This window comes from Colletotrichum phormii (assembly GCF_030913505.1).
Source record: "Colletotrichum phormii strain CBS 102054 chromosome Unknown BDP81scaffold_6, whole genome shotgun sequence".
In the NCBI taxonomy this organism is placed as follows: Eukaryota; Fungi; Ascomycota; class Sordariomycetes; order Glomerellales; family Glomerellaceae; genus Colletotrichum; species Colletotrichum phormii.
In genome coordinates, this window is record NW_026851448.1 from 418,692 (window position 1) to 445,413 (window position 26,722).

Here is a 26,722-nt window from a genome sequence, read left to right on the forward strand (position 1 = left end):
TGTCAGTCCCCCTCCGTCTCACGCCCATCCTCACTCAACCTGGAAAACGCCATCCCGGGAGTCAAAATAGTCCAACATGAACGCATCACACATAATACACAAAAGGAAAATCCCCTCGCCTAACTCAGTACGGCGACGCGACAATGTCCTCCTTGCCCAGCTTGTATCGGCCGCTCTTGGGCGTCGTGATCCGTCCCGAGTCTCTACGGCCCATGCTGAGCTGGGCAAAGTTGCCGGCGATGCTCTCGCGGGTAGGGCGCTTGAGACCCTGCTTGCCGACCATGTTGACCTCGTTTGGCAAGGCGACGATGACGTTCTTGTCCGTTCCGAACTTGAAGTCGTCGGCCTTGACCTCCTCGACGTAGCGCTTGATGCGGTAGGCGGCCTTTGCTCCGCGGAGGACCTTCTTCAAGCTCCACTCGACAATGTACGGGCCGGTAGCGGTGATGATGCTCGTCTCTTCCGCGCCCTCGCCAGCGTTGAAGCGCGCCGGTGTGAATGAGACGGGCTTGCCGGTCTCGTGGGCAAACTGGGCAACGTGCTCGGGCGTCAGGGCCAGACGGCGGGGCTGAGGCTTGTCGGAGGCAGCGAACGACTTCTCGAAACCAAGCTTGCCCTCGTTCTTGCCAGACTTTTGCATCGCGTCAATGAGCAGGATGTATGTTCGGCAGGTAGCGAGGACCCAGCGACCATCAGCAGAGGTGTCAAGACCGAGGATGGCTTCACCGAGAGCGGGAATGTGCGTCTTGGCGTTGATTCCGAGACGGTCGAAGAGGCGGACATCACCCTTGTTGGAAGCGACGGCGATGTATCCCTTCTCCGTAGTGGAGATAGCCGAGAAGTCATTCTTGGAAACGTACTGCTTCAGTTGAGAATCAACCAGCTTGGTGCCGGACAAACGGGGGTCGACACGGTAGAGGGCGTTCTTTGAGATACCAAGGAAAGTCGGCTCATGGGTCATCTGAGCGAACTTGTTCTCGGGTGCAAAGTTGAGAACGGGAATGTCCTCGTGAACGTTCCACTCGTCGACAACCTTGCCGTACTCAAGATCCATACGGTACAGCTTGTTGGGATCCGACTCATTTTGGAGAATCATGTTGCGATCCTCGTTATGAAGCATGACCTTCTTGGGGCTGAACAGTGTGCCCTTGGGAGTCTCGACCTTGGAAATGTTGGTGGAGAACTCAAGGTTGTTGTTCGGCGTGTGCTTGAAGACGCCAATCTTGGATCCGCGAACAACGAAGGAACGGTCATGCTTGTAACCAACGGCAAGCTGGGAGTTGACGTTGCCATCCTCTTCCTTGGTCTCGACGTCGTCATCCTCTTCGTCGCTGTCGTAATGCTCGCTACGCTGCGCATCGTCCTCTGCATCTTCGTACTCCTCTTCCTCTTCCTCTTCCTCCTGCTCTTCAGGGGTATCTTCCATAACCAAATCATTAAAGGCGGACGTGATGTACTCCTGCTCTCTGTCCGTCTTCTTCTCCCACTTGACCTCGTTCAGCTGCTCCCACAAAGCGCGAAGAAGAGCTTCTTGGAAGCGTTCCAAGGTCGGCTGGTCTTTGAAACGAAGTAGCCAGGAGTATGCCGATCCATCAGCTGCGAAATGGTTGAAGATGAAAGACAAGAACTCGAAGTTGAAGACGGGGTTGATGTCGGCGATAATCGGGATGCCTAAGAAGGCTCGGTCCTCGCTTTCAATTTGCAGCCAGTACTCCCACTTTCCAACCTCGGTGACGGTTGCGGTGACAGCGGCAGCTTGCTGGATGAAAGAGCCGGAGGGGTGGTCGTAGAAGTGAAGCTCACAGCTCTCTGCAGCGTAAGTATCGAGAGCCTTTGGAGCCTCGACTGACTTCGGGGGGCCGGTCGGCTTGGACTTCTTCTCCGGTGTGACAGGCATCTTGGCAGGTGTCTTCGTAGGGGTCTGGACAAGTGATTGCTCTTCCTTCTTTGTAGGTGTACCGATTGGATCTTGCGGCACAAACAGGCTGTCGGCAGATTCGATCGATCTGACAAGAGTAGGGCTGTGGATGGGACTCGCGGGAGGAATAGGCTGCTCGTCTTCGAATTCGAACTGCTTGAGATCGACTTCGGATGCAGTTGTGTGCGGCTTGCGGTACTTGCGCTCGTATTGGCACTCCTTGGCGACACGCTCGAATTGCGCAACTTGACCGGGAGACACAACGTTGTCGCAAACGAACTCGTAGACGTCACCGGTATCACCACTCAGGTCTCTCCAGGCCAAAATCTTCTCCTTGCCTTCCCGGATCTCGATGCGGAAGTGAAGAGCCTCGTCGAGCAAGAAGGTCTTCTCGTCTCTTTCGGCAGCAGCAAGCGCGTCGATCTCGGCGTCCTCTCCTTCCTCCTCAGCTAGAAGCTCGGCCTCACCTTCCTCGTAAACTCTCTGGACCACGAGCTGGTATTGGAAATCCTGCGCCGTTCGTCGGATGCGGGCGGCGGCGTCCTTGAAGATGAGTTCGGAGTAGCCCTTCGGCGAGAGAGGTCGAACAAGGTAGAGTTGTCCTTGGGGGAGCTCGATGAGAGATTCTTGGTTGCTAGATCCAAAGATGAGTTTGCCAACTACAGTAGAGAAAGGGTTGTTAGTATTTATTTAGAGGTTTCGAGATATCGCAAACGGGCGCGGTAGTCAGACATCGAAAAGGCGTTGATCGCGAAATGGTGACGACGAATGAAGCCTAACGAATGATTCACATGCGCCTCGCCGTCGTTGGCGGGATAAGGCAAAGCGGCGAACGCTCCTGGTGACGGATGAGTAGCGGGGTAAAATTACCGTTTCTGAGGACAAACATCTTGAAGTTTGGGGCTTGTTTGGAAAGCTGGGTTGATCGTGGGCAGAGAGCTATTGCGACGTGGTTTTGTATCTCTGCGAAGCTAGCCCGGCCGCTGGGTTGATCAAAGGACAAAGAGACGGAAAGTCCCAGACCTTGGCCACGAAACGAAAGTGATCAGGCACTAGGGAAGAAAATGCGTCATAAGAGGCAGCTTTTGAGTTGGGGTTCAGATGATCGAGGGGTGAAATGGTCTGTGGCTGTGCACGTCCCTTTTCTCTCCCAATTTTTTTTTTTTTGCCACGGCAACACACAAGGTCCCTGAGCCTCTGAGGAAGGTGAGCCACGGGACCGGGGTATCACGTGGGGCTCCGGCAGCGGCGGGTCCAGACCCACCCCGGACCCGTCCCTTCTACCCTTCCAGGTTCTTTCCACAGCTTCACGGGCATGTCGCCACCGCTAGTCGGGAGTATCAAGCTGTTAGAGGCCTCAGCTTCATCTTCAACAACGACAATCCGCCTTATGTCATTTCCAGACCTTTCCATCTGTAAACGACAACTAAGCAGCCCACCGTTTGTAGGCACGTCTGACATGTGTCACTAGTTTACACGTATGCAGATGCCGGCATCCGGAGGAAGAGATGTGATGAGCACCGTTTGACAAAATTCCAATTCTTCATTTTATCTGCAGTGCATATCAGGTCCGTGTTTGTAATGAAACTCCTTAGACTTCTTAGATATCATAAGACGCCATTTTATTTTTCAAGGTTTGAGCATAATTTCAAAAGACATGAGGCTTGGATCATTGTCAAAATCTAAGCCATCTACGAGACAGCTGTTACAGCATGTCAAATTTTCGAGACAAACTTGAATGGGGGAACACATCTTGGCGAGAGATTCCTGAGACGAGCTATCATTCTGTACAGTTTTTAAAAATGACTGTGTCCTGCGCATACTTCCAATAGCGAACAGAATGCAGTACAGATAGAGACAAGTAGAACGGATGAAAGGAAACACAAGTCCTCAAATCCAGAGTGATTACAACTCCTCAGCCACCGGCGCCTCCTCAACTCGCCCCAGCACCTCTTGCGCGCCATCGACATCGATCTTCTCGAGCGTCTCCTTGGCCTCTGAGAAATCATCTGCAATTAACTTGGCAATATTCATCCCCATCAATGCACTGGTCTCCATACACGAGATGAAGCTTTCGATACCGGAAAGATAGTAAAGCCCGTCCCTGAGGATGGGGTCCTGGAAGGTAACTCGCGGGTATTCGATGGGGTACGAGTTGAACACGTGCGGGTGGTACCAAGAGATGGGTTCAACAGTGCGCTGGCCGCTTTCTCCAGACTTGTCTCCCGCAATGATGGAAGCCGGCACTTCGACGCCAAGCAGCTTTGACAGAAACTCTGCGGTGACCTTCTTGGGAGAGAAGATCTTGTAGAGAAACTCGTCCTTGAGAGTGTCGGGATTCGTGACGGTTCTAAGGGTGCTGACGGAGTAGAAGCCAGCCTTGCCAGCACCTTCAGATCCTGCCTTTGCCTCGTCGTCGGGGCCGAGAGTCGTCAGGACCGAGTCGGGGGCCTTGGAACCAGGTTCCAGGCCGAAGAATTCCGGCGAGAGGTGGAACGGCGAGGCGAACAGGGTGACGTGAAGCTTAGTGTAAGGAACTTCGTCAATCTTGTGCTGGAAAAGATCATCCGAGACGCTGATACCTCCATACTGCCACGGCGTCGCAATAACGACGTTATCGAAAGCAATCGGGTACTGGTCCGCCTCTGTCTCGGCTTCGGCGTGGGCACTTTTGGTCGAAAGAAGATACTTGGAGTTGGAAGGACCAGATTTCACCGCGATGGATGTCACCGAAGTGTTGCGATGCAAGGTGGCATTACTCCTTTGAAGCATTGTCTGGAAGACCTGCCAGTTGCCCCCAATGACTTGCCGGGCACCTTCAGGTGCAAGAGAGACCATGGTCTCAAGGCCATGGATGTACTTCAGGTTAGATGCATAGTTGACTCTGGTGGCTGCCTGGATGATGTCGTGGGAGAAGAGCTCACTGATCTATCACAAGACAATTAGTGTATGAAACATCAGGGAGAATCATGCCCTACTTACATCGTTGTTTGCGAGAAACTCCTCCCCTGTGACGGAAGTTGCCTTCAAAAGATCCAGCTCGAAGACTCTTTGCGTGAGTGATCGGAAAGGAAAGTGAGGTTTCTCATAGAGCTGCAAAAAGGTCGCAACGGTCGACTGCACGAGCTTCTGCGCCTTGTATGGGGCTGTGCCGTACTTCCAGAAGAGCTTGGCCAAGTTCCACCAGTTCCAGGAGCTATCGTCTTGGGAAAAGACAAACTTCTCCCCGTCCCAGATGCCCAGGAAGCCATCACTGCCAGACTCAGGCTCCTTCAGGGGAAGACCAAAGTTGATGCTGGCATTGTAGATGATATGATTGGCCTCGATGAAGATGGAGGCGCCCAATTCAACGGGCTCGAGCGGGTTGCCGTAAGCATCTACGGTCAACGTTCGGCCTCCTACACGATCGGTCTTTTCAAATACTGTGATGTTTATCGGAAGACCTTCGGCCTCAGCGAACCTTTGGAGGTAGTAGGCCGCGGAGGAACCACCAGCACCAGCTCCTAGATATCGTGTTAGTACAGGGTCAAGTGGCGAGGCGGCTGATGTTATGGGACAAGCATCGGATCTTCAAAGGCTCATACGAAGCAGCGTTCACGTACCAATGATGGCCACCTGCTTTACATGGCTTTCGACGACAACCTGCTCAAGCTCAGTCGCAGGAACGGATTGTGTCAAGCTGAGCGCGGACAGCACAGCTGAGAGCTTGGACCCCCACATCATGCCGCGTAGATTGAGGGTTACAGATACGAAATCCTAGAACTAGATGAAGACGATGAAAGGGAGAGATGGAAATGACTGGTCAAAAGGAGCTGGGTGAGACAGAAGTACTAGTAACTACGCTTGGAAGATGAACAGGATGAAAGGAGAGCATGAAATAGATTCGTCATATGTGAGGTGTCTCCGGCATGTCTCCGGGAGGTCCCCAAATGAATTAAACTCAGGGTGAGTAAACAAACCGCCGCTTTACGCTGGCTGCCGTCGTACTTAGTTAGTATGGTTGAAGCTGGCCTTCTGCATAAGCTTAGGTTCCTTCATTAGTCAACGGAGATACTGGGACCAGAAAGCGATGTTGTAGCAAATGAACTGACCGTAAATAATTCTTTTAACTGATTTTCCGCATCACGTTCGTTCGAGAAAATGTTTTCTGGGTACATTTCTATTATCTTGATACCTATCAAGGGGATTGGTCTTCACGACTACCTGTGGAAGGAATGAATGTCACTGGCATAAGCTCCAGGTAAAGCAGCGGCGTATTCTTGGGATGAAGGTTTCATTGCAGTGGTCCTTTAGGGGACCCTCAAGTCCCCACGTCCCGAGCTCCCGCTCTCAGCTTGCAGTCGCCCCATCGAGAGGCGCTAACGACGCACGGATCATGGTGCAGTTATGCAATGGACGCTCGCGCCTCACTAATCACATAGTGTGATATGCTCCTATACATATATGCATATAGAGGAAATTAGTCAAGAATGGAGCACAGCAGCACCAAGCGCCAGGCATCCACCACCACCAAGCTGGGAATTAGCGAGCCAGCACCTTCTACCAGTGCCTGACCGCCTGCCACCTCGAGGCAGAAAAAAAGTCACCAGCAGAGTCCCGCATCTGAAGCTCCCGGGGCCAGGTCAATCTCGAGAACACTCCACGTCAGGTCGCTAATCCAATAACCTTACCGACCGATACCCCCTCACGAATCCCTCGACGACCTCAAGCCAACATGTCTGCGGCGCAACTGCTCAACCCCAAGGCCGAATCGAGGGTGCGCAACCCTTTCCCTGTCGATATTGTTTGTAATGCTAACGGCTAGTGCAGCGGCGGGGTGAAGCCCTGAAGGTCAACATCAGCGCTGGTGAAGGCCTCCAGGATGTCCTCAAGTCCAACCTCGGCCCTCTGGGCACCATCAAAATGTTAGTTTGTCGCTGTTCATGTCTTCAACATAGATGCTAATATTAGTAGGCTTGTCGATGGCTCCGGTCAAGTGCGAATCACTACCCCTCTTCCCCTGAATCCCCACCGCTAATGCGCCGCCGAACAGATCAAGTTGACAAAAGACGGAAACGTTCTCCTCCGCGAGATGCAAATACAAAACCCTACTGCCGTCATGATCGCCCGAGCTGCGACTGCACAAGATGATATCTGCGGAGACGGCACGACATCAGCTGTCCTGTTGATCGGAGAGCTCCTGAAGCAGGCGGATCGTTATATCTCGGAGGGACTGCACCCTAGAATTATTACGGATGGTTTCGAGATCGCCAAGAACGAGGCGTTGAAGGTGGGAATCTTATGGGCACGGATACTTAGATGATGATGCTGACGGGTGAATAGTTCCTCGACGGCTTCAAGCTCGAGAAGGAGGTCGACCGCGAGCTGCTTCTGTCCGTGGCCCGCACGTCGCTTTCCACCAAGCTCAACTCCAACCTTGCGGCCAAGCTCACCCCCGATATTGTCGATGCTGTTCTCGCTATCTACCAGGTCCCTGCCAAGCCCGATTTGCACATGGTTGAGATCATGAAGATGCAGCACCGGACCGCCTCCGACACCCAGTTGATCAAGGGTCTTGCCCTCGACCACGGCGCCCGCCACCCCGACATGCCTAAGCGCCTTGAGAACGCCTACATCTTGACGATGAACGTCAGCTTGGAGTACGAGAAGTCTGAGATCAACTCTGGATTCTTCTACTCTAGCGCAGAGCAGAGAGACAAGCTGGTGGAGAGCGAGCGCCGTTTCGTCGACGCCAAGCTGAAGAAGATTGTCGAGCTGAAGAAGGAGGTTTGCGGAAACGACCCCACCAAGAACTTCGTCATCATCAACCAGAAGGGCATTGACCCTCTGTCTCTCGACGTCCTGGCGAAGAACGGTATTCTCGCCCTGCGTCGTGCCAAGAGAAGAAACATGGAGAGACTGCAGCTCATCTGCGGCGGTGTTGCACAGAACAGTGTTGACGACCTGTCACCCGAGTCCCTGGGATGGGCTGGTCTCGTCTACGAGCAGACTCTTGGCGAGGAGAAGTACACCTTCATCGAGGAGGTCAAGGAGCCCAAGTCCGTCACCCTTCTGATCAAGGGCCCCAACGCGCACACCATCACCCAAGTTACGGACGCTGTCCGTGACGGTCTGCGCAGTGTCTACAACATGATTGTGGACAAGAGCGTCGTCCCCGGTGCTGGTGCTTTCCAGGTTGCTTGCGCGGCACACCTCAAGAGCGACGCCTTCTCCAAGACGGTGAAGGGTAAGGCCAAGTGGGGTGTCGAGGCTTTCGCCGATGCTCTTCTCATTATTCCCAAGACTCTCGCTGCCAACGCCGGTCTTGACATCCAGGATGCTCGTAAGTTTAAATCACCCTCCGTCTGTCGTAATGGTTTACTGACGTATCACAGTCGCCGCTATGCAGGATGAGCACGCTGATGGCAACATCGTGGGCTTGGACCTGGCAACGGGTGAGCCTATGGACGCAGAGCTCGAGGGTATCTTCGACTCCTTCAGAGTACTCAGAAACTGCATCGCCTCGAGTTCAAGCATTGCATCCAACCTGCTCCTGTGCGACGAATTGCTGAAGGCGAGACAGATGGGCAGAGCGGGAGGTCCTGGCCCTGGCATGGACGGTCCTGAGGAGTAAAGTGTTTGATGGATTCCAATGTAAAAAGTGTTGGCACGGTAGACAAAAGGCGTTGATCTTAGACCTGTCAAAGCTGAGAGCCGGAATGATATCCAAACATGAAGACAAAATATCGCATTCCATTTCCTGAACTATATTAACTTGACGTATTTAAGGCAGTTCAGTCAGGGGCAGCAGCATGAGCTTCCATTGTTTTGCTACCCCTCGCTGGAGGAGGGCGGGCAAGGTGCGATAAGATAAGCCCCGCATCGAAATATTTCGAGTGCCAAAAAATCTTGACCCCACGTACCCAGCCCAACCCGTCAGTCTCGCATTTCATACCAATATACAAAACCATGGCAGATTACGACAGTGATTCCTCCGAGCAGGAGTTCACCGAGACCAACGTGCTCCTCGGTTACGCCAGCAAAGATGCCGACGATGACACCATCAGTCGTCTCGGCGGTCAACCAGTGAGTCCCCTTGTTACGCATCGAGGAACATGGACGACGGGCCCTGCAGATTGACTGACACGCGGATTCTGCTCCCAGGACTGGTTGAACCCCGAACAACCAGCCTCAGCAGCCCTCGCGCGCTGTAAAGTGTGCAACGAAATCATGGTCCAGCTCCTCCAACTCAACGGCGAGCTCCCCGAAAACTTCCCCGGCCACGAGCGCCGCCTGTACGTCTTCGCCTGCCGCAAAACGAGCTGCCGGCGCAAGCAGGGCAGCATCCGCGCCGTCAGAGGTGTCAAGGTATACAAGGAGGCCCAGGCCGCGGCAGCGAAGAAGGCGGAAGCGAAGCCTCTGAAGAAAGTGGAGGAGAAGGAAGAGCCCAAGAAGGATATTAGCTCGGGACTCGGAAACGCGCTCTTTGGCGGCGGGTCCGGTACGGCGAACCCCTTCGGAGGCAACGCGAACCCCTTCAGCACGAGCGCTTCTTCGAGTAGCAGCCCCTTTGGCACCGCCGCCCCCTCGAACCCGTTCTCGAAGCCCGCCGAGCCTGTAGAGAAGAAGGAGGAGGCAGCAGAGGACCCGGCCGCGTCCCTTCCCAAGACTTTCGCCGAGACCCTAAACCTCAATAACCCGCAACCGCCCTCCGGACCGCCCCCGCCGCCGGAGCCGTGGCCCGCGGCCGACGCCCTGCCCAAGCCGTACCCGATTTCCTACCTCGCGGACGCCGAGTTCGAGACACTCGACCCGGAACCCATGCCCGTGCCGCAGAACGCGCGGATGGAGGTGGATACCGAGGGCGGCAGCGGAGGCGGAGGCGACATGAAGGACGTCTTCGAGTCATCCATGGACGCGGTGTTTCAAAAGTTTGCGGACCGCATGGAGCAGAACCCGGAACAGTGTATTCGTTACGAGTTCAACGGTGCGCCGCTGTTGTATTCCAAGGCCGACGCCGTGGGCGCGAAGCTGGGCGCTGCTGCTGGTGGGGGAATGACGCGGTGTGGAAACTGTGGTGCTAAGCGGGTGTTTGAGGTGCAGATGACGCCGCATGCCATTACGGAGCTGGAGGCGGAGGAGCTTTCGCTTGAGGGTATGGATTGGGGCACCATTATTGTTGGTGTCTGCGAGGCGGATTGTCAGGCAAGGGGTGTCGAGGTTGGCGAGGCTGGGTATCTTGAGGAATGGTGTGGTGTTCAGTGGGAGGAGCTTTCGAAGCGATGAGATGATGTCTTACACGATGATCAAAAAAGGGGCGGGCAGGGACGAAAGTTATGCAGCACATAAGATAATGAGAAAGAAGCGTTTTACACGACATTTCAAATATTGTGGCATGTCTCATATTCAGGGATATACTCTATGGCCCCCGATTCCAAAGTCAAAAGTGAACGCCGGTAATTTTTGCCGCCATGCTCTCTTCCAGCCCTAACTCCATGTACGGAGGGAGCTATTAGCAGCCAAGGGTCGTGATATCAACCCTTGCGTCCCCTTTGTCTGTTCATCCTCATACCGAAGCCCTGCGAATCGTCTTTTTCCTATTTCAAAAAGCCTTCTTTTACGCAGTCTCCTCCCATGATCTCCGGAGAATCCTCGAGAACATGTCAACGTTGACGTCCTCCCTGATCTCAGACTTCTTGGCCTCGTTCTCAGCGTTCTTGGGGATGGTGACGACGCCGTTGTCGCCGACGGTCCAGCCGGCGACCTCGGTGACGAACTTTGCGGTAGCGTCGCCGTCGAGGCCGAGCCACGACTCGAGCTGGGACAGGCTGACCTCGCGGAAGGCCTGGGCGACCGAGTTGGCAATGTTGCTGCGGATGAGGTCCTCGAAGCCCGAGATGTCGGCGATCAGGTCGGCGCAGAGGTCGTCGCCGTCAATGGTGTTCCAGAAGCGGGCGTACTGGGAGCCCTCGAGCTGGCTGTTGAGGGTGCGCAGCTTGGCGACGGCCTCGTGGAGCTCGCCCTGGGCGATGACGGAGGGATTGATGAGGTGCAGGGCGAGGGTGAACTGCGGCGAGGGGAACTGGGTCATGGCCTTGACGAGGATGTTGGTGACGACCTCATCCTTGAGACGGTCGGGGTTGAGCTGGTACCTAGAAGGGGAGAGAAAGAAGACGATTGGTCAGCTGTCTAGTTCCATGATGATGCAAGCTTCGTATGCAAGTTTGTCTCAATATTGATATCCGGTATCGTTCAGTTAACACCATGTGCTGACTTCACTTGCGACTGAGGGGTTCATGACGGAACAACCAGTGCATGTCAGGTAATAGGAAACGTTTACACGATCATCATATAAACCGGCGCAAGCCCAAGCAAGGGGGGTCTACTACCACCAACGTATATAAAGGACGCGTGGCGGGTAGGTATTTCGAGGTTGCGACTCACAGCTTCAGGAGTGTCCGGTTCGCATTACAGTCGCAGTACTTCTGCTCGCACTGCTCCTGCATGTAGGACTCGAGGTTGACGACAGCCTCGGGGTTGTACCGCTCGAGGCCATTGATGATGTTGACAATGTAGTCGGGCCGCTCGGGCGGATCTTCGCCGTTCAACATGATTGCTGGTTTTATGTGCGGCGTGGGGGGGTGTGAGAGGGTGGTTTTCGAGGTTCGGCGGGTTAGGAGAGGTATCGTGGAGGGGAAGGAAGAAATCGGTGCCGCTGGTGGGGCTTGGGCCGCCCTGGCGAAAGATTTCCAAAAGTTCGAGTGTGTTGTTGTGTGGAAGTCGCTTGGGTCGTCGAATGAGGTTTAGCGCCGGAAAAAGGGGAAAGGTGTGGCCGCTTCCTCACCTTGATGGTCCCAGGTTCACCTTACCTAAGGACTTCTGCTGACTAAGGGTAAGATCTCCAGGGGTAAGGTAGCTGGGACGTGCTGGGAAGGTGCACGTACCCTCTTGTTTGGATCGCAGGCAGCGGCGTCATTGACTGAGACGGTTACAGGGGTGAGCTAAGGTACCGCAGCGGACAGCTCGGTGATGAACTAACAACATCGTGAAGAGAATGAAGCAAAATTCGACTGGGCAATTTTGATGATAGCACGAAGCTTCATTTGCATCTGTTCTCACCAGAATAATCACCCAATGTTTTTAACTCAATAAGCTTTTGCATTGAAATCCATCGCCATGCCCAGCCCAAATAAGAAGAGGAAACTGAACGATCAATCATCAACTGCCGTGCCCTCCAGGGGTTTGGAATACTTCTTTTCTAAGCAGAAGCAGAACGGCACATCGTCACCAAAACCCACCACGGAGCCTTCTCAGGAAGCTATCCCAAATGGCACGGAATCCGGCGATCTACAGCAGGAGTTGACGGATGAGGAGCTTGCCAGGAAACTGCAAGCGGAATGGGATGCTGAAGTGCAGAACTCAAGAGCAGAATCTACGCCCTGTCCTGAACCAGCAAAGGACCCAAGTCCAAGGTTGAATGAGACCAATGGAGGGGAAGCTACCGAGACAAAGTCTGGACCGAATGGGTCGCTGATATCCTCGGTTTTGCCAACTGTCACGCCGAAGACGAACACGCTTTCACTGTCCTCTGTGGCAAATGCCGAAGACACAGTTTCAGCAACCATACCACTGGATCAAAGTCCACTGACGTTCGACCCTTCAGAATATGTCCCCCAGCTAAAGGAGTCATGGGCAGCAGAGAGAGGACACGCTTCCTACGCATTCCTCACCCGATGCTTCATCTTGGTGTCTGCTACACAAAGCCGCATCAAAATCGTGGATACTCTGGTCAATTGTATAAGAGTACTGATAGAAGCTGATCCGGAGAGCCTGCTGCCCGCTGTCTGGCTTGCAACTAATTCCATTTCTCCCCCGTACATCTCCTTGGAGCTCGGTTTGGGAGGGTCAGCAATTTCCAAGGCGCTGAAGCAAGTGTGTGGACTAGACAGTCGGTCTCTGAAAACGCTTTACGACAAGCATGGTGATGCCGGGGACGTTGCATTTGAGGCAAAGAAGAAACAAAGCTTTACTCTGCGGAAACCGAAACCCTTGATCATCAAGGCTGTCTACCAGTCTCTGGTCAAGATTGCCAATAGTCAAGGCCAAGGAAGCGGCGAAGCAAAGCAGAGAATTGTCGATCGACTGTTACAAGATGCCCGCGGTGGTGAAGAGAGCAGGTTCATTGTCCGAACGCTGTGTCAACATGTAAGTTCTGCTTCCCTCATGGCTTCTCCTAGTGTGTGCCTAACATCAGTAGCTGCGTATTGGTGCTGTCAAGACCACCATGTTGATTGCTCTTTCAAGGGCTTTCCTCCTTTCCCGGCCTCCGGGGGCCGAGTTTCCACTACGATCAGTCAAAGACCTTCAAAAACTAAAGAAGGAAGAGCTCGCTGAAGTATGGAGCAGGCCAGAGGAAATCCTAAAGGCCTGCTTTGCGCGACGTCCCAACTACAACGACCTTGTACCCGTCTTGTTGGAGATTGGCGTCTGCGATGAACTAGTAGTTCGCTGTGATTTGACGCTACACATACCACTCCGGCCCATGTTGGGAAGTATTACAAGAGATCTTTCTGAGATGCTCACGAAGCTCCAGGGCAGAGACTTTGCCTGCGAGTTCAAGTACGACGGCCAACGAGCACAGATTCACTGCGATGAACAGGGCAAAATTTCCATCTTCTCGAGACACCTCGAACTCATGACGGATAAGTACCCCGACTTGGTCGCATTGATGCCCAAGGTTCGGGGCGAAGGCGTCAATAGCTTCATCATGGAAGGCGAAGTGGTAGCCGTGGATAGCGAGACGGGAGATTTGAAGAATTTCCAGACGCTGAGCAACCGAGCGCGGAAGGATGTCGCTATCGGCAGCGTGCAAGTCAACGTTTGCATGTTCGCCTTTGACCTCATGTTTCTCAACGGACAACCCCTATTGAACCGGCCTTTTCGAGAAAGGAGAGAGCTTTTGCGGTCCATGTTTATCGAAGTTCCTCGTCAATTCACCTGGGTGAAGAGCCTGGACGCCACGTCACAAGACTCTGATGCTGTACTGGAGTTTTTCAAGGCGGCAACCGATATCAAGTGCGAAGGCATCATGGTCAAAATCTTGGACAACTTGACCGACGTCCCCTACCAAGGTGACGGCGCAGTGGACGCTGACGGCGAGGTTGCCGAAGAACCCAGAACGCCCTCAAAGTCAAAATCACGAAGCAAAGGCACCAAGGACGAAGAAGGCGCTCCGAAGAAGAAGGGCAGACGCAAGCCTCTCCTCGCCACATACGAGCCCGATAAACGTTTAGACTCGTGGTTAAAGGTCAAGAAGGACTACAACGCAAGCTTCGAGACATTAGACATGATTCCGGTAGCCGCCTGGCACGGATCAGGCCGCAAGTCCAAGTGGTGGTCTCCGATCCTCATGGCCGTCCGCAACGAGGACAGCGGCGCCCTCGAGGTCGTGTGCAAGTGCATGTCTGGCTTCACCGACGCCTTCTACAAGGCGAACAGGGAACACTACGACGACGGCGAGCTGGTCGAGAGGCAGAACACGCGCACGCAGAAGCCGGCGTTTGTCGAATACTCTGGTCCTGAGCCCGACGTGTGGTTCGAGCCCCAGGAGGTGTGGGAGATGGCGTTTGCGGACATCACGCTGAGCCCGACGTACACCGCCGCCATTGGGCTCGTCAGCGACGAGCGCGGTCTGAGTCTACGGTTCCCTCGATTTTTGAAGAAGCGCGAGGACAAGAGCATGGACGAGGCGAGTACGAATGAGTTTCTTGCTGGGTTGTGGAGGAAGCAGGAGGCGAAGGCGCCGACAAAGGAAGGGCAGGGCGATGTTGTGGAGGAATTTGAGGAGTAGGATCAGACCAATATTCAAGAGATTGGCTGGCAAGCTCGCGATTATGCTACGATAGAGTTGAGATTATCAATATGTCTTATTGATCATGGGATTGGCGGGAAATCATATAATGGAGGGGTCCTCGGAGCCGATGTATTCTCCTGATGACGTTCGGAGATAAACCCGGTGACTTGCTTCATAGGCTCTTCGCTCTTCTGGCTGCTCGGCGTCCTCAAATGACCCAAAGAATCCGGGGTTCGAAGAGCACCTTCCAAGTAGTTGTTGACGTTGATAAGAAGCCTAGATATAAACGAAGGTACCACGATCGTTGTTTCTCAAGATACACAACAACTCTTGGCCATACTCGGGCGCTTAAATACCGTAAAACATCGGAACATCTAATCGAGTTTTCCGAATTCATCCAACATAGGCCGGCAAGATAATGTCCTCCTATGAGAAGATCACACAGCCTGAGGCATATCCGTTGAAGAGAACTGCCCATTGTCCGAATAATGGCCTTCCAGTCCTCGTATATCGGGGCGTCCTCCAACCACTCAACGAGGACAGTGCGTCGGAAAGACTTCAGCGTCACGGCTGGGAGAAGAAGGTAAGACTACACCGACTTACGATGCCTTCGTATCTAAAACCGACTGCATTGCTGAAATATCCTCTTACTCACAGGGAACCTGGGGCACCATCAGTCTGAAGCACTTTCATCCAAACACACACACGAGTGTTACGGTAAGTTTTACCTATTCTGTTTACAACTTCGACTCGACTGACTTATAAAACCAGGCGTGTTTCAAGGCAGCTCTGAACTAGTTTTTGGTGAAGGAGTTTCGGATGATTCCGGCAGCGGAGTGAGGTGTCTAGTCCGAGCTGGCGATGTCGTCGTTGTCCCAGCAGGCGTAGGACACGCGTCTGTATCAAATGCTGAGGGAGCAGCGGACCCTATTGAGGGGGAGGCCGAGTATCGATATGTTGGAGTGTATCCCAAAGGTTCGCCTGATTACAAATACGAAATTGGCAAGAAGACATTGGAAGAGAAGAGCGGGCTGATAGAAGAGGTTTCCGCCGTTCCTGAACCGCCCAATGATCCTTTATACGGGCTTGATGGGCCATTGGTGAGAATCTGGAACAACTCCAGAGGGGTACTTGTTGAAGGTATGGGGTCATAGATAATGAGTTTTGGAGTTTGAAGCCCTCTCGGTTGACTTGATACTAATTAGGTCATGTCTATTGGTGAAACACTTGAGGGGAGGGACTCATGATGATAGATTATTGTCACTATTTAAGATGGACGTGAAGAAGGAGTATTCCAAATCACTCCTTTACACGATCACTTGGCCAGGAACACTACCCCAAAAATCCGAGGACCAGATAATGTTCATTGATATCAGTGACTGTGCCACAGAGCCTGGCGCGGTGCATTTTCGCATCGCGTTGCCCACGACTAGGGTTTCACAGCAGCACCTGCATATCTTCCGCATCTTCCTTGTGCCTTCAGGAGGATCCTATATCTGAGGCCATGCTCTTACCCTCGTTCGAACAACGAAGTTAAGTCCCCGTAGGTCATAACCGCCCATGCCAGGGTCAGATCCTGTCCTCAACGAGCATCACGTTCCCAGCTGTCTAAGAATGGAGTTTAGGTCGCCCGCAGACCTTTAACTTCGTTCTTGCAAGTACAAATTCCCTGTCATCCTGCGGGGTACGTCTCGCACTGACTCTCCGCTTGATTCCCTGAGATCTTGTCGCGGATGACCTTGTTGCTGAGAGCGGCATCCTAGACCGCAGAGCTCTGAGCAGGCTTCGTAAACCTCTTGGTTTCAATAGTAGCATGCAGTCATCGGGAACTGCGATTCGATTGGATCATAATTGCTGGCTAAGTGCGTTGACTCATTTAATGGCATTCATCCTCTGAGCAATCAAGCTAAAAATGGTCACAGAGCTCATGAAGAGGACTGCGTTGTAGAACTGCACGACTGGTAAATTTAGGGATCTCATGGAGCTGTTTGACATGGACTCACTGCTTTCCTAGACACTTCCCGCTCTTCATCATCCGTTCTTGCCTCAATGAACAAACGGCGCAGGTTGGGCAATGTGGCCTAAGGAAGACTTGTTAGATGACTGTCATTCACTAGATGAATGGGGATGGCTTACCATGATGATTTCGTGGTTGTTATTGGTAGTGTTTCAAATCGCAGGCCTGGGCCAGATATCTCAGTGTCTTTTGTCTTCTCAAGGGTCTAGTCGCTTCGAAACGCCGCGGAGGAGCTGAAGAGATACAACAAAATGTGAGGCCAAGGGCAGCAGATGGAAACGGCGAGGTTGCGATGAGCTCATCTATGTTTACTTGTCTTAGAGCTCGGTACCTTGTACCTCTATAAAGGATTATCCGATATAGCGACAATCCCGCTAGTTGCATGAGCGTCGCTGTGGAGTCGCCAAGGGGGGTAGAGCGACATTCATTTAGCGAATCGGAGCACTCCAGCGCCCAGCACTGCCAGGCTGGCCAGGCTGGGATTAAGGTTAGGGGTGCATTCCACTGACAGGTACTTCTTCGACCACCTCATCCTCTTGGCGAATAACGACGAGGTGCATTTACTGCATCCCCCGGACACCTACAACGAGCAAAAGCAAGCGGACAGCTGTCGTCGACTTCCGAGACTTTACTTTGGATGAGCTTGTCCAGGTCCTGATCGGACTGGCTATCTCTCTCATCCGCCAGATCGCCTTTAGCTCCCTCCGACAACCCATCAGACCTCCTTCCACCTCGAGCATCTTCCAACACCATGGCGGTCAATCGGATTCGTGGGGCCTTTGCTGTCCCGAGGAAGGGAGAGACCTTTGAGCTGCGGGCAGGCCTTGTCTCTCAATATGCCTACGAGCGCAAGGAGTCAATCCAGAAAACGATTATGGCGATGACGTTGGGCAAGGACGTGTCTGCTTTGTTTCCCGACGTCCTGAAGAACATCGCGACAGGCGACCTGGACCAGAAGAAGCTGGTTTATTTATACTTGATGTTAGTCTGCAGCCGAAGCCAATTATTTCCCCTCGACGCGGTGTCTAGAGCGACTGCTAACAGTAGGTATCAGGAACTACGCGAAATCGCATCCAGATCTCTGTATTCTTGCCGTCAACACTTTCGTACAAGATTCCGAAGACCCAAATCCCCTCATCCGTGCGCTAGCGATCCGAACGATGGGCTGTATTAGAGTCGACAAGATGGTGGATTACATGGAAGAGCCGCTGCGGAAGACACTACGAGACGAGTCGCCATACGTTCGCAAGACGGCCGCTATTTGTGTTGCCAAGCTCTTTGATCTCAACCCCTCGATGTGCATAGAGAACGGCTTCCTGGAGTCGCTGCAGGAGTTGATCGGAGACCCGAATCCTATGGTCGTCGCGAACTCGGTCCAGGCGCTTTCAGAGATCACCGAAACAGCACCAGAGACTCGAGCACTTGTAGTGACACCAGCCACACTGAAGAAGCTGTTGATGGCTCTCAACGAGTGCACAGAATGGGGTCGCGTCACTATCCTCACCACACTGGCCGACTACCCTGCTGCGGACACCAAGGAGGCTGAGCACATTTGTGAAAGAGTTGCGCCGCAGTTCCAACACGTCAACCCCAGTGTCGTCTTGGCTGCTGTGAAGGTGGTCTTCATCCACATGAAGGCAGTCAGCCCGGAGCTTGTGCGATCATACCTCAAGAAGATGGCGCCGCCGCTTGTCACGCTTGTGGCTTCCGCCCCTGAGGTGCAATACGTTGCTCTTCGCAACATTGACCTCCTCCTGCAGGCCAAGCCCGATATTCTTAGCAAAGAACTGCGTGTCTTCTTCTGCAAATACAACGATCCTCCCTACGTCAAACTCCAGAAGCTCGAGATCATGGTTCGGATAGCCAACGAGAAGAACTTTGACCAGCTCCTTGCAGAATTGAAAGAATCCGCTTTGGAGGTTGATATGGACTTTGTTAAGCGCGCCGTCAAGGCCATCGGCCAGGTTGCGATCAAGCTAGAGAGCGCCAGTCAAAAGTGCGTCAACGCATTGTTGGACTTGATCGCTACCAAGGTCAACTACGTTGTGCAGGAGGTTGTGGTGGTTATCAAGGATATTCTCCGCAAATACCCTGGTTATGAGGGCGTCATCCCCACGCTCTGCAAGTATATCGACGAACTGGACGAGCCAACGGCAAGAGGATCATTGATTTGGATTGTAGGAGAGTACGCTGAGAAGATCAATAACGCCGATGACATCCTGGAAAGTTTCGTGGAGGGTTTCATGGAGGAATTTACACAGGTTTGTTGACTCATTCCGCATATTCAAGTACTCGGCTAACTTTTAGCAGACTCAACTCCAAATCCTGACTGCTGTGGTCAAGCTTTTCCTCAAGAAGCCCGGCAGCAACCAAGGACTGGTCCAAAAAGTGCTTCAACAGGCTACGACAGATAACGACAACCCGGATATCAGAGATAGAGCTTACGTCTACTGGCGTCTATTGTCAGGCGATTTGGATGTCGCCAAGAACATTGTTCTCTCTCAGAAGCCCGCCATTACCACAACAATGACCAGTCTACCCCCCGCTCTGCTCGAGCAACTGCTTGCAGAGCTTTCTACTCTCGCATCAGTCTACCACAAGCCACCAGAATCATTCGTTGGCAAGGGTCGCTACGGAGCAGACGAAATCCAGCGCGCGGCCATCCGCGAACAACGGCAAGAGGCGGCCGAAAATCCCATTGCTGCGTCAGTGGCAGCCGTGGCCAACGGCAACACCAACTCACAAAACAACATCGAGAACCTTCTCGATATCGACTTTGACGGTGCTGCTCCCGCATCAGCCGAGCAGCAGAGCAACATCAACACCCCGGACAGAGTTGCCAGCCCCGCAGGAGGTGGTAACTCGAGTGCCATGGCTGACATGATGGGTTTGTTTGACGCTCCTCCGCCGCAGCAACAACAGCAGGCGGCCAACCCGATGAGCCCCGGAGCAGGCGGTGGCGGCATGAATGACATGATGAATGGCTTCGCTGGGCTCGACTTTGGCAACACGGGCTCCGGGCAACCGTTGCCGGCGGGTATGCAATTACACCAGCCTGCGCAGGGTCAAGCTGGCCAAGGAAACGGGAAGAAGACGAACGAGGACTTGCTTGGGTTGTTCTAGATCTCTGAATAAGGGGAGCTGGTTCATTGGGGAGTCCAGGCATGCTGTTAGGAGTAGGTTGATAGATGACAAAGAACGAAGCCAACGAAAAGCCTGCTTCTGCTTTTCTGCTTTCCGCGAAAAACTCATGTATATACTCGAAAAGGGGGGTGTCTAGACCAAACACCTATCGCGCCGTCCTCCCAAGATGCCTCCATGTCTTCTTCTGATATCATGCATGGCGTCCTTTTCCCGGCTTGTATGGGGGACGTATTATGCCCTTTATGTGTGTCCATGTTCCCCAAGCCCCGAGTCATCTCTGTGATCGGCGTGGAAGTGACACTGATGATGCATAATGCTTTTCTCTCAAACCGGGCGGTCCAGTCCAATCTAGTCCATTTCAGTCCAGTCCGATTCTGGTGCGGTGTTCCTCTCTCCCTTTCACTGCGCAACACCCTCGACCCTGCCGCCGACAGTCCCGTCCATCGGCGGGCCCTCGCTGCTCCCGCCGGCGGCGGCCCTATCGCGCTCCCACTCGGCTGGGGTCTGGCACTTTGCGCTCCAGGCGTGGATCTGGGCGATCTCGTCCTTGAGGGCGGCGTTGACGAGGCGGTGGCGCTTGAGAGAGGTTTGTTTCTCGAAGGCGGGGGAGACGATTGTCGAGGTGAAGGCTTGACCGCAGCCGCCTGGTAGGGAAAAAGGTCAAGGGTTAGTCTGGAGGGAAGCTTGAGAAATTGTATAACGGTGGTTCGTATGGGGAGGTGTGCTGGGCGGCGATGGCGATGCGCCCGGCGACTTTTTGATTTCCAACATGGCGGGGCATGACGTGGGGGGTTTTTCGAAGGAGTGCTACGGATAGAGCGTACCTGACATATCCGAGATCTCGACGTGAATTGCCTGCAGACGCTCAGTGAGGGCCTGCTTTAGCGAGGCCTCTGTTATTTGGTTTGCCATTTCTTCTCTCGCTTCTGTGTGAGGGTATCTAATGGCTTTCGGGGAAAAGCGACGATCGGGTTCCGGGGGGGTGGCAGCTTTTGGGTTGGGAGATTGTCGAAAATCGGAGGTGCTTGGTTCTGCGGTGGGTTTCCTGTGGTGGGCGGCGGGCTTGGGTCGGCGATTAGATTGATTAGATGGTGGGGTTCTTTTTTGAGGTGTCAGGCGGAGTGGTTCCGTCATTGAGGGGCTTCTATTTCTTTTGGGGACCTTGTTAGAGATGCAGTCCTTTCTTATGGATTGCTTCACTCTCAATGTGAGTGCGACAAGCATGGCTTGCGTTTCTTATTTGTGCCGATCTCAGCGTTCCCTTTGCAACCTTGTTGTATAAACCTGAAGTCAAGCATCGTCTAACGTTCACTACTGTACTAAGCATTTGGATCATTGAAGTTCCAATGGAGGCAAAGACCCCTGTTGGCACTAGACTCTTCACCGCAACGACCTCTACTGCGAGCTTATAACCTCGCGCACTGACTAGATACTTGTGTCCATGTTCAGTGGCCATCTCATCGGCAGCGGGGGTCACGTCCTCTTCCGGCTTGTACTTAAAGGCCTAACCTCGCACCGCAAGGGGTTTCTTGGGGCCAGGGCAACTTCACCGCGGTGTCATCTTGAGATACATGGACTACTCACCCGATCTCACACGTCTGGAACGCTTTCAGAAATATTCGTTCCCAAATACGAGCAGCGTGCAGCGACTGTATTGGCCCCAGGTCATACATAGTCCTGTGTTTGCAGTCTTTAGACGTTCTTTGATATAGAAGAGTAAGGATAAAGCAGTTAGTATTGACTGCCACCATCGCAGTTGTGGCCTCTCATGGAGTGAGTACCTCAGGCTTGGCCCAAAGTGCGCTTCCACACTGTGTCTGTTACAAAGACTTATATATATATATTGGGAAGAAAAATTAACAAGGCGAGCTTGTGTCCGAGCCTTCAGCAAGCTCAGAACATATGAGAAGATATCATGTCTGAGAGTACCTCTTCGAGTGCTGACCTGAAAACTGCCTTCCTCTCTAAAGCTGGTTGAAATGTTTGTTTACAAGATTGAACATTCAGCGAGGGCCATCGGCTGCTTTACAACTTCAATAATTTTTAATATGGATTCAGGAGCTAGCGCCAGTCACAAAGGCCTCTGCATATAGACGTTCAATGCCACACACTCTGGAGAAAGAAGGTGCTAAAACCAATAATATATACCTCACTCAAATGCGTCGTGGACGTGCAAAAATATCAAAAGAATTAATCGTTTCCGAAACCGAGAATCGAACTCGGGGCTATGCCTAACCTCTCACTGGAGATGAGAGGGCATCATGTTGGCCACTACACCATATCGGATTGGTTGATGGAGGACTTGAGAAGATTTTGCAGGAAGTAGCGTAGGTGGGCTAACAGTCTCCGCTTTCTGTCACTTACCCGCTCGTCCATCTACAATGCGGATGCCTTCCCAAACCAGTCAACCGTTGCATGCGAGCCTGCGGTAAATATGGAATCTCGCCCGGAAACTAAAGCTTGAGCGTGAGACGTTGGTTGGATTGATGATGGAAAATGGCTCTCTCTGAATGTTGATTGAAGAAAGAGACAGGTCGGAGAGGATTAGTTGATGACACGAAAGTCAACAGTGAAGTGGCCAGGAATGCACGACTGTGTCATTGCGGGGCTTATGTCATTCAACCAATGCACCAATGATGGAAGATATCTCAATATGCATTTAATGGATATTTGAAGGAAGCTCGGGCTCTGCAACCCCTCTACAACATTGCCTCATACCACGACAACCAAATTTCAAGCTTGGAATCTAGATATTCAAAGCACGTCAATTGATTTCGAAAGGAACAAGAGTCTGTTTGATCCTTCTGTGTCTGGATTTTACAAGAGAAGCTATGCTCACTGGTTTAAGGACATCCATCCCGTCAATGAGCTATAAGCTTGTTAGGACATCAGCGCATATAAGTCGACGGTCTTGCGGGTCTACAGCTTCACTTCGGCTTCCACCATTTCAAGTCTCTGCAAAAGCACAAACTTGTAAACCTTGTTTTTCAACAGTCACTCGCCTTCACCAGACACAGCCTGCAACACCAACTCTCAAAATGGCGGCCAGCAACAAGTATTCCTCTCCAAACTTCACCGCCCAAGTGGTGGCTGCCATGCGCAAGCAGTAGGTCTCACACACATCTCACAGTCTAATGCAAATCACTACAACTGAATCCCTTCGCACAGCTACCCTGAAGAGATCGCTGATAGAAGATGGGACAACGTCGGTCTCCTCCTGGATAACATCGCGACCACGGCAACCGCCACGCCCAAAAACCCAGTCGTCCTGCTCACCAACGACCTCACCTACGCCGTCGCCGAAGAGGCAGTCCAGAAGAAAGTAAGCGTCATCGTGAGCTATCGTGAGTTCCTCCTGACTCGTTCTCCATCCCCTACACCATCTTACAACTCCCCTAGACCCCTTCATCTTTTCCGGCCTTAAGTCCATCACAACAAAGGACCCCCAGCAAGCAACCCTCCTGCTCCTTGCCTCCAACGGCATCGCAGTCTACTGCCCCCACACAGCCGTTGACGCCGCCCCCAACGGCCTAAACACCTGGCTCGGCGACATCGTCTCCGGCGGGCCCGCCTCCTCTTCCTCCACCGCAGCACCCTCCGACCGCACGGTGATCACCCCTCACTCCTCGCCCCCAGCCGGCTTCGAGGGCTCAGGCTACGGCCTCCTATGCACCTTCCGCCAGCCCGAGTCTCTCGCCGACATTATCCGCCGCGTGGCCTCCCGCGTAGGCATGCGCCGCGTCATGGTCGCCTCGCCAAATCCCGCAGGCATCTCGACGGCGCGCGTCGGTGCCGTGGCCGTCTGCGCGGGCAGCGGTTGGGACGTTGTCAAGAGCGCGGCGGCGGACGTGGTTGTCACGGGCGAGATGAGCCATCATAATGCGCTCAAGGCCGTGCAGGAGGGCAAGACGGTTGTTACTGTGTTCCACAGCAACTCGGAGAGGGGGTACCTTACCGAAGTGATGAAGCCCTTGCTCGAGGGAGAGCTGAAGAAGGAGGAGCCTGGTATGCTGGTTCTCGTCAGCACGGCTGATCGGGATCCGTTTGAGATTTTGGACATTTCCGAGCTGTAAGTTCATGGAGGCCTGAACGTTGAAGGGGAAAAGCGATGTCTTAAGAAACTGAGGAGAGAGTTGAGCTCACCATTGGGGCTAAAGCCAAGCTCGAAGCAGTCATCTATAGATGGCTGACGACGTTGCCTTCCTTTCGAACGTTTCGAGTCCTAAAGTCGACAACATTACCACGGCCAGAATTTCCCTGAGCGTTCTGAAAGCTGAGAGTGGGTTTGCTGTATCTGTGCAAATGATGGTTCGTTCATCCGCTGAAGCTGTTATGTGTACTGGAATGAACGTGTGAAACCCGTAAATTTTGTCCAGTTCTAATCGACGAATCTGTCTCTTTTGCTCCAAACCAAAAAAGTTGCGCCAAGCCCAAACACCAGAAAACTCCATCGCTATGCCCGCAACCCCCCTTAAAAAGCACAACATCAAAACAAGAAGACTCAAGATCTCCCGCTATCCTTCGATGCCCTCACACTGCTTTCCCCAGAGCTAACCCTCAGCGCCGCCTCCCCCTCTTCCAGACACTCGGCAACATCCTTCCCGCCGATACCCTTCTCCTTCCAAACCTCCAGCAGCCGCCGCGGCATCTCCCAAGCCCGCCTCGCCTCCTCGACCTTGCCCTCCTTGACCAGTCTCCGCAGCTTCTCAGGCGTCCCCAGCACCTCCCTCGCAAGCTCCCGCGTCCTCCGCCGCCGCGCCGCCGCCGCCTCGTCTTCGCGCTCCTTGGACGCTGGCGGCGCGACCGTCTTGCGCAGCGCTTCGCGGATCGAGCTCGCCTGGGCGTAGATGCCCGCGATCGCAGGGTCGAGGGTCGAGGCCATGGGGTTCAGGGGGTCCATGTTTGCGCGCATCTGTTTTCAAACGTTTCGAGGGTTTTCTTTAGCTTTCATCGTTCTTTCTCTGATCATTCTTTGTCTGTATGTCGCCTGGGGGATTTGCTCTTCTCTGCAATTCCTGAAATAGCCAAAGATTAAAAGGGGATTCTGTTTCTCTTGCTTACCTTGCGAATCGTCTCCGTCGCGGATATGAGCTTCGAGTAATTATCATACACCAACGCCTTCTTCTCCGCGTCCAGCGCCCGGATCTCGCCTAGTACGCGGGTATACACCCGCAGCAGGTCGTCGAGCGTGTTCTCCGCCAGCGCCTTGCGTACGTACGCCTCGGCGTCAAAGGACGGGCTGTCGAGCTCGCTGGGCGGGACCTCGGAGTGCTCCGCGTGGCGTTCGTGGTCTTCTGTGATTTCTAGTGAAGGGGGCGTACCATTCCCGCCGGCCGCGGCGGCCTTTTTGAGGTTGTAGTACTCGCGGAGGGCGGCTCGGTTCGCGCGCTTTGATGGTCCTCCTACTGGCGCCGGGCCTCCGGGACCGGTCCCGTTGCCGAAGGTTGCGGAGGAGCCTGGATTCGGGGAGCTTGTGAGGGAGCGAGGGGTGTCGAGGGAGGGTCTGGTCGAGGATGTCGGGGTGTGTGGTTGTGCTGAGACGCGGCGGGTGAGGGCTGGTGGTTCGCGGGGGGATGCGATGGTAGACATCTTGGTGGGAGTAGACGGCTTAGCCGGGGGTTCCTTCAATTGTTGCAGAATGAGAAGCACAGGAAAAGGTAATTGAGGGCTGGTCGGAGGTGTTCTAGGTGTTTTGTTAAAGTTGGCTTGGAGTGACAGATCGAAGGAAGCGAGGCTGACTCTGGGACGACGACGGGGATGCAGGTGATAGGTCGGCGGCAGAGCTCCTGTGGGGAGCGCCCCTGAACTTCAGCTGCACAGCGAGGCTGCGCTAATTGATACATGCTAACGGCCAGGATCTGCAGTGGGGGGCGCCCCCAGGGTTTAGAGATTTTGGGGTAGCTTACCCCACTGAAGCTCTTATTCTTCTCCATCTCCAAACTCACGCGAAGGAATCTACAAAACTTCTCTCTTCAACTCAGGATGTAGACACCCACCGAAACCCTGAACCGTCTTACGAAAATGGATTATACCACCAAAATCCGCTCCGCCCTCCAAACCCAATCCTTCCCGACCCCATCCCTCCCCTGGACAACAAGCCTGACCTCGCGCGTCCCAACCCCTCCACTCCCCTCGCTTATCGCGACCGCCAAAGCCCGCCTCCTCGCCTCGGACCTCACGACGCCGGGCCTCCTCGACCCCTCCGCCACCGCGATCTTACCCACCTCAAACCCCGAGCTGCCTGAGTCGATCCTGCAGCGCGACGTCCCCTGCCAGGTTCTCGATGTCGAAAACCTGAGCCTCTCGCGCTGGGAGCAGGTCGAGGAGCTGGAAGCCGTCGCAAGGGGGGAGCAGACGACGGGGCGGAGGGTCGTGAGGCTCGCTGCGGCTGAGGAGCCCGAGTATGATAATATCGACGAGGGCAGCGGCGGCGGCAGTGGTGCTGTTGGAGCGGGGAGAGCTCCGCAACAGCAACAGCAGCAACGACGGAACGCTACGCATCGGATGGTATTGCAAGACTTCAAGGGCAACAAGATATATGCGCTGGAGCTTAGACGGATAGACAAGATTGGGATCGGCAGCACGAATATTGGCGAAAAGATTATGCTTAAGAAGGGGACGGTCGTTGCGAGGGGCACGGTGTTGCTGGAGCCGGAGAAGTGCGTTATACTTGGGGGCAAGGTTGATGCGTGGCAGAAGGCGTGGGTAGAGGGGCGGATGGCGAGGTTGAAGGAGGCTGTCGAAGGGGAAAGGTGACATGACTAGAGGAGAGCGATTCTAGTGTGGCATCACTTGGAGTTTGGCATTGATA

General features: G+C 53.7%; 12 protein-coding genes and 1 non-coding gene across 13 annotated transcripts; 7 read left to right on the plus strand and 6 right to left on the minus strand.

Annotated features, from left to right (window-relative positions):
- Positions 1–124: 124 nt before the first annotated feature.
- Positions 125–2,807, minus strand: BDP81DRAFT_479804 (VID27 cytoplasmic protein; the record flags this gene model as incomplete). The annotated part of the gene is made up of 2 exons (XM_060594902.1): positions 125–2,577; positions 2,789–2,807. The coding sequence occupies 2 exons, from the start codon at positions 2,805–2,807 to the stop codon at positions 125–127; spliced, it is 2,472 nt and encodes an 823-aa protein (XP_060447318.1).
- Positions 2,808–3,337: 530 nt separating this feature from the next.
- Positions 3,338–6,135, minus strand: BDP81DRAFT_344668 (prenylcysteine oxidase). The gene is made up of 4 exons (XM_060586075.1): positions 6,010–6,135; positions 5,521–5,941; positions 4,901–5,421; positions 3,338–4,846 (listed from the first exon to the last, which is right to left on the minus strand). The coding sequence occupies exons 2-4, from the start codon at positions 5,639–5,641 to the stop codon at positions 3,824–3,826; spliced, it is 1,665 nt and encodes a 554-aa protein (XP_060447319.1). The 5' UTR covers positions 5,642–5,941; positions 6,010–6,135; the 3' UTR covers positions 3,338–3,823.
- Positions 6,136–6,504: 369 nt separating this feature from the next.
- On the plus strand, positions 6,505–8,686 carry BDP81DRAFT_422525 (T-complex protein 1). Its single transcript, XM_060589997.1, has 6 exons — positions 6,505–6,674; positions 6,728–6,822; positions 6,872–6,893; positions 6,951–7,187; positions 7,241–8,240; positions 8,293–8,686. Exons 1-6 carry the CDS (start codon positions 6,633–6,635, stop codon positions 8,529–8,531), a joined length of 1,635 nt encoding a protein of 544 aa, XP_060447320.1. The 5' UTR covers positions 6,505–6,632; the 3' UTR covers positions 8,532–8,686.
- A 122-nt stretch (positions 8,687–8,808) lies between these two features.
- Positions 8,809–10,370, plus strand: BDP81DRAFT_190304 (programmed cell death protein 2). Its single transcript, XM_060582401.1, has 2 exons — positions 8,809–8,983; positions 9,062–10,370. Exons 1-2 carry the CDS (start codon positions 8,867–8,869, stop codon positions 10,181–10,183), a joined length of 1,239 nt encoding a protein of 412 aa, XP_060447321.1. The 5' UTR covers positions 8,809–8,866; the 3' UTR covers positions 10,184–10,370.
- Positions 10,371–10,514: 144 nt separating this feature from the next.
- BDP81DRAFT_392150 (eukaryotic translation initiation factor 3 subunit K) lies at positions 10,515–11,508 on the minus strand (the record flags this gene model as incomplete). Its single annotated transcript, XM_060587667.1, has 2 exons — positions 10,515–11,049; positions 11,342–11,508. The coding sequence occupies 2 exons, from the start codon at positions 11,506–11,508 to the stop codon at positions 10,515–10,517; spliced, it is 702 nt and encodes a 233-aa protein (XP_060447322.1).
- A 565-nt stretch (positions 11,509–12,073) lies between these two features.
- On the plus strand, positions 12,074–14,747 carry BDP81DRAFT_314421 (DNA ligase I; the record flags this gene model as incomplete). Its single annotated transcript, XM_060583989.1, has 2 exons — positions 12,074–13,102; positions 13,155–14,747. 2 exons carry the CDS (start codon positions 12,074–12,076, stop codon positions 14,745–14,747), a joined length of 2,622 nt encoding a protein of 873 aa, XP_060447323.1.
- Positions 14,748–15,168: 421 nt separating this feature from the next.
- Positions 15,169–15,904, plus strand: BDP81DRAFT_459382 (uncharacterized protein; the record flags this gene model as incomplete). The annotated part of the gene is made up of 3 exons (XM_060593532.1): positions 15,169–15,333; positions 15,408–15,459; positions 15,522–15,904. The coding sequence occupies 3 exons, from the start codon at positions 15,169–15,171 to the stop codon at positions 15,902–15,904; spliced, it is 600 nt and encodes a 199-aa protein (XP_060447324.1).
- A 1,387-nt stretch (positions 15,905–17,291) lies between these two features.
- BDP81DRAFT_190357 (adaptin N terminal region-domain-containing protein) lies at positions 17,292–19,953 on the plus strand. Its single transcript, XM_060582402.1, has 3 exons — positions 17,292–17,748; positions 17,822–19,028; positions 19,078–19,953. Exons 1-3 carry the CDS (start codon positions 17,519–17,521, stop codon positions 19,888–19,890), a joined length of 2,250 nt encoding a protein of 749 aa, XP_060447325.1. The 5' UTR covers positions 17,292–17,518; the 3' UTR covers positions 19,891–19,953.
- A 357-nt stretch (positions 19,954–20,310) lies between these two features.
- On the minus strand, positions 20,311–20,823 carry BDP81DRAFT_459384 (bola-like protein; the record flags this gene model as incomplete). Its single annotated transcript, XM_060593533.1, has 2 exons — positions 20,311–20,555; positions 20,736–20,823. 2 exons carry the CDS (start codon positions 20,821–20,823, stop codon positions 20,311–20,313), a joined length of 333 nt encoding a protein of 110 aa, XP_060447326.1.
- Positions 20,824–22,109: 1,286 nt separating this feature from the next.
- Positions 22,110–22,197, minus strand: BDP81DRAFT_t123. Its single transcript has one exon. It is a non-coding gene; the product is annotated as a tRNA-Glu (tRNA).
- A 752-nt stretch (positions 22,198–22,949) lies between these two features.
- On the plus strand, positions 22,950–23,984 carry BDP81DRAFT_459385 (GTP cyclohydrolase 1 type 2/Nif3; the record flags this gene model as incomplete). The annotated part of the gene is made up of 3 exons (XM_060593534.1): positions 22,950–23,017; positions 23,080–23,255; positions 23,311–23,984. 3 exons carry the CDS (start codon positions 22,950–22,952, stop codon positions 23,982–23,984), a joined length of 918 nt encoding a protein of 305 aa, XP_060447327.1.
- A 621-nt stretch (positions 23,985–24,605) lies between these two features.
- On the minus strand, positions 24,606–25,636 carry BDP81DRAFT_422536 (Vps51/Vps67-domain-containing protein). Its single transcript, XM_060589998.1, has one exon. The coding sequence runs from the start codon at positions 25,498–25,500 to the stop codon at positions 24,943–24,945; it is 558 nt and encodes a 185-aa protein (XP_060447328.1). The 5' UTR covers positions 25,501–25,636; the 3' UTR covers positions 24,606–24,942.
- A 296-nt stretch (positions 25,637–25,932) lies between these two features.
- On the plus strand, positions 25,933–26,667 carry BDP81DRAFT_392157 (RecQ mediated genome instability protein Rmi1; the record flags this gene model as incomplete). Its single annotated transcript, XM_060587668.1, has 1 exon — positions 25,933–26,667. One exon carries the CDS (start codon positions 25,933–25,935, stop codon positions 26,665–26,667), a length of 735 nt encoding a protein of 244 aa, XP_060447329.1.
- Between the last annotated feature and the right edge of the window lie 55 nt (positions 26,668–26,722).

Excerpts from the sequence above, each read along its gene's own strand:
- BDP81DRAFT_344668 (XM_060586075.1), bottom strand. The coding sequence starts at position 5,641 with ATGATGTGGGGGTCCAAGCTCTCAGCTGTGCTGTCCGCGCTCAGCTTG. Across the intron at positions 5,422-5,520 it reads AAAGCAGGTGGCCATCATTG|GAGCTGGTGCTGGTGGTTCC; the intron begins GTACGTGAACGC and ends CACGATATCTAG. Across the intron at positions 4,847-4,900 it reads AGTTTCTCGCAAACAACGAT|ATCAGTGAGCTCTTCTCCCA; the intron begins GTAAGTAGGGCA and ends GTCTTGTGATAG.
- BDP81DRAFT_422525 (XM_060589997.1), top strand. The coding sequence starts at position 6,633 with ATGTCTGCGGCGCAACTGCTCAACCCCAAGGCCGAATCGAGG. Across the intron at positions 6,675-6,727 it reads ACCCCAAGGCCGAATCGAGG|CGGCGGGGTGAAGCCCTGAA; the intron begins GTGCGCAACCCT and ends CGGCTAGTGCAG. Across the intron at positions 6,894-6,950 it reads TTGTCGATGGCTCCGGTCAA|ATCAAGTTGACAAAAGACGG; the intron begins GTGCGAATCACT and ends GCCGCCGAACAG.
- BDP81DRAFT_190304 (XM_060582401.1), top strand. The coding sequence starts at position 8,867 with ATGGCAGATTACGACAGTGATTCCTCCGAGCAGGAGTTCACCGAGACC. Across the intron at positions 8,984-9,061 it reads GTCGTCTCGGCGGTCAACCA|GACTGGTTGAACCCCGAACA; the intron begins GTGAGTCCCCTT and ends TTCTGCTCCCAG.
- BDP81DRAFT_190357 (XM_060582402.1), top strand. The coding sequence starts at position 17,519 with ATGGCGGTCAATCGGATTCGTGGGGCCTTTGCTGTCCCGAGGAAGGGA. Across the intron at positions 17,749-17,821 it reads CTGGTTTATTTATACTTGAT|GAACTACGCGAAATCGCATC; the intron begins GTTAGTCTGCAG and ends AGTAGGTATCAG. Across the intron at positions 19,029-19,077 it reads TCATGGAGGAATTTACACAG|ACTCAACTCCAAATCCTGAC; the intron begins GTTTGTTGACTC and ends AACTTTTAGCAG.
- BDP81DRAFT_422536 (XM_060589998.1), bottom strand. The coding sequence starts at position 25,500 with ATGTCTACCATCGCATCCCCCCGCGAACCACCAGCCCTCACCCGCCGC.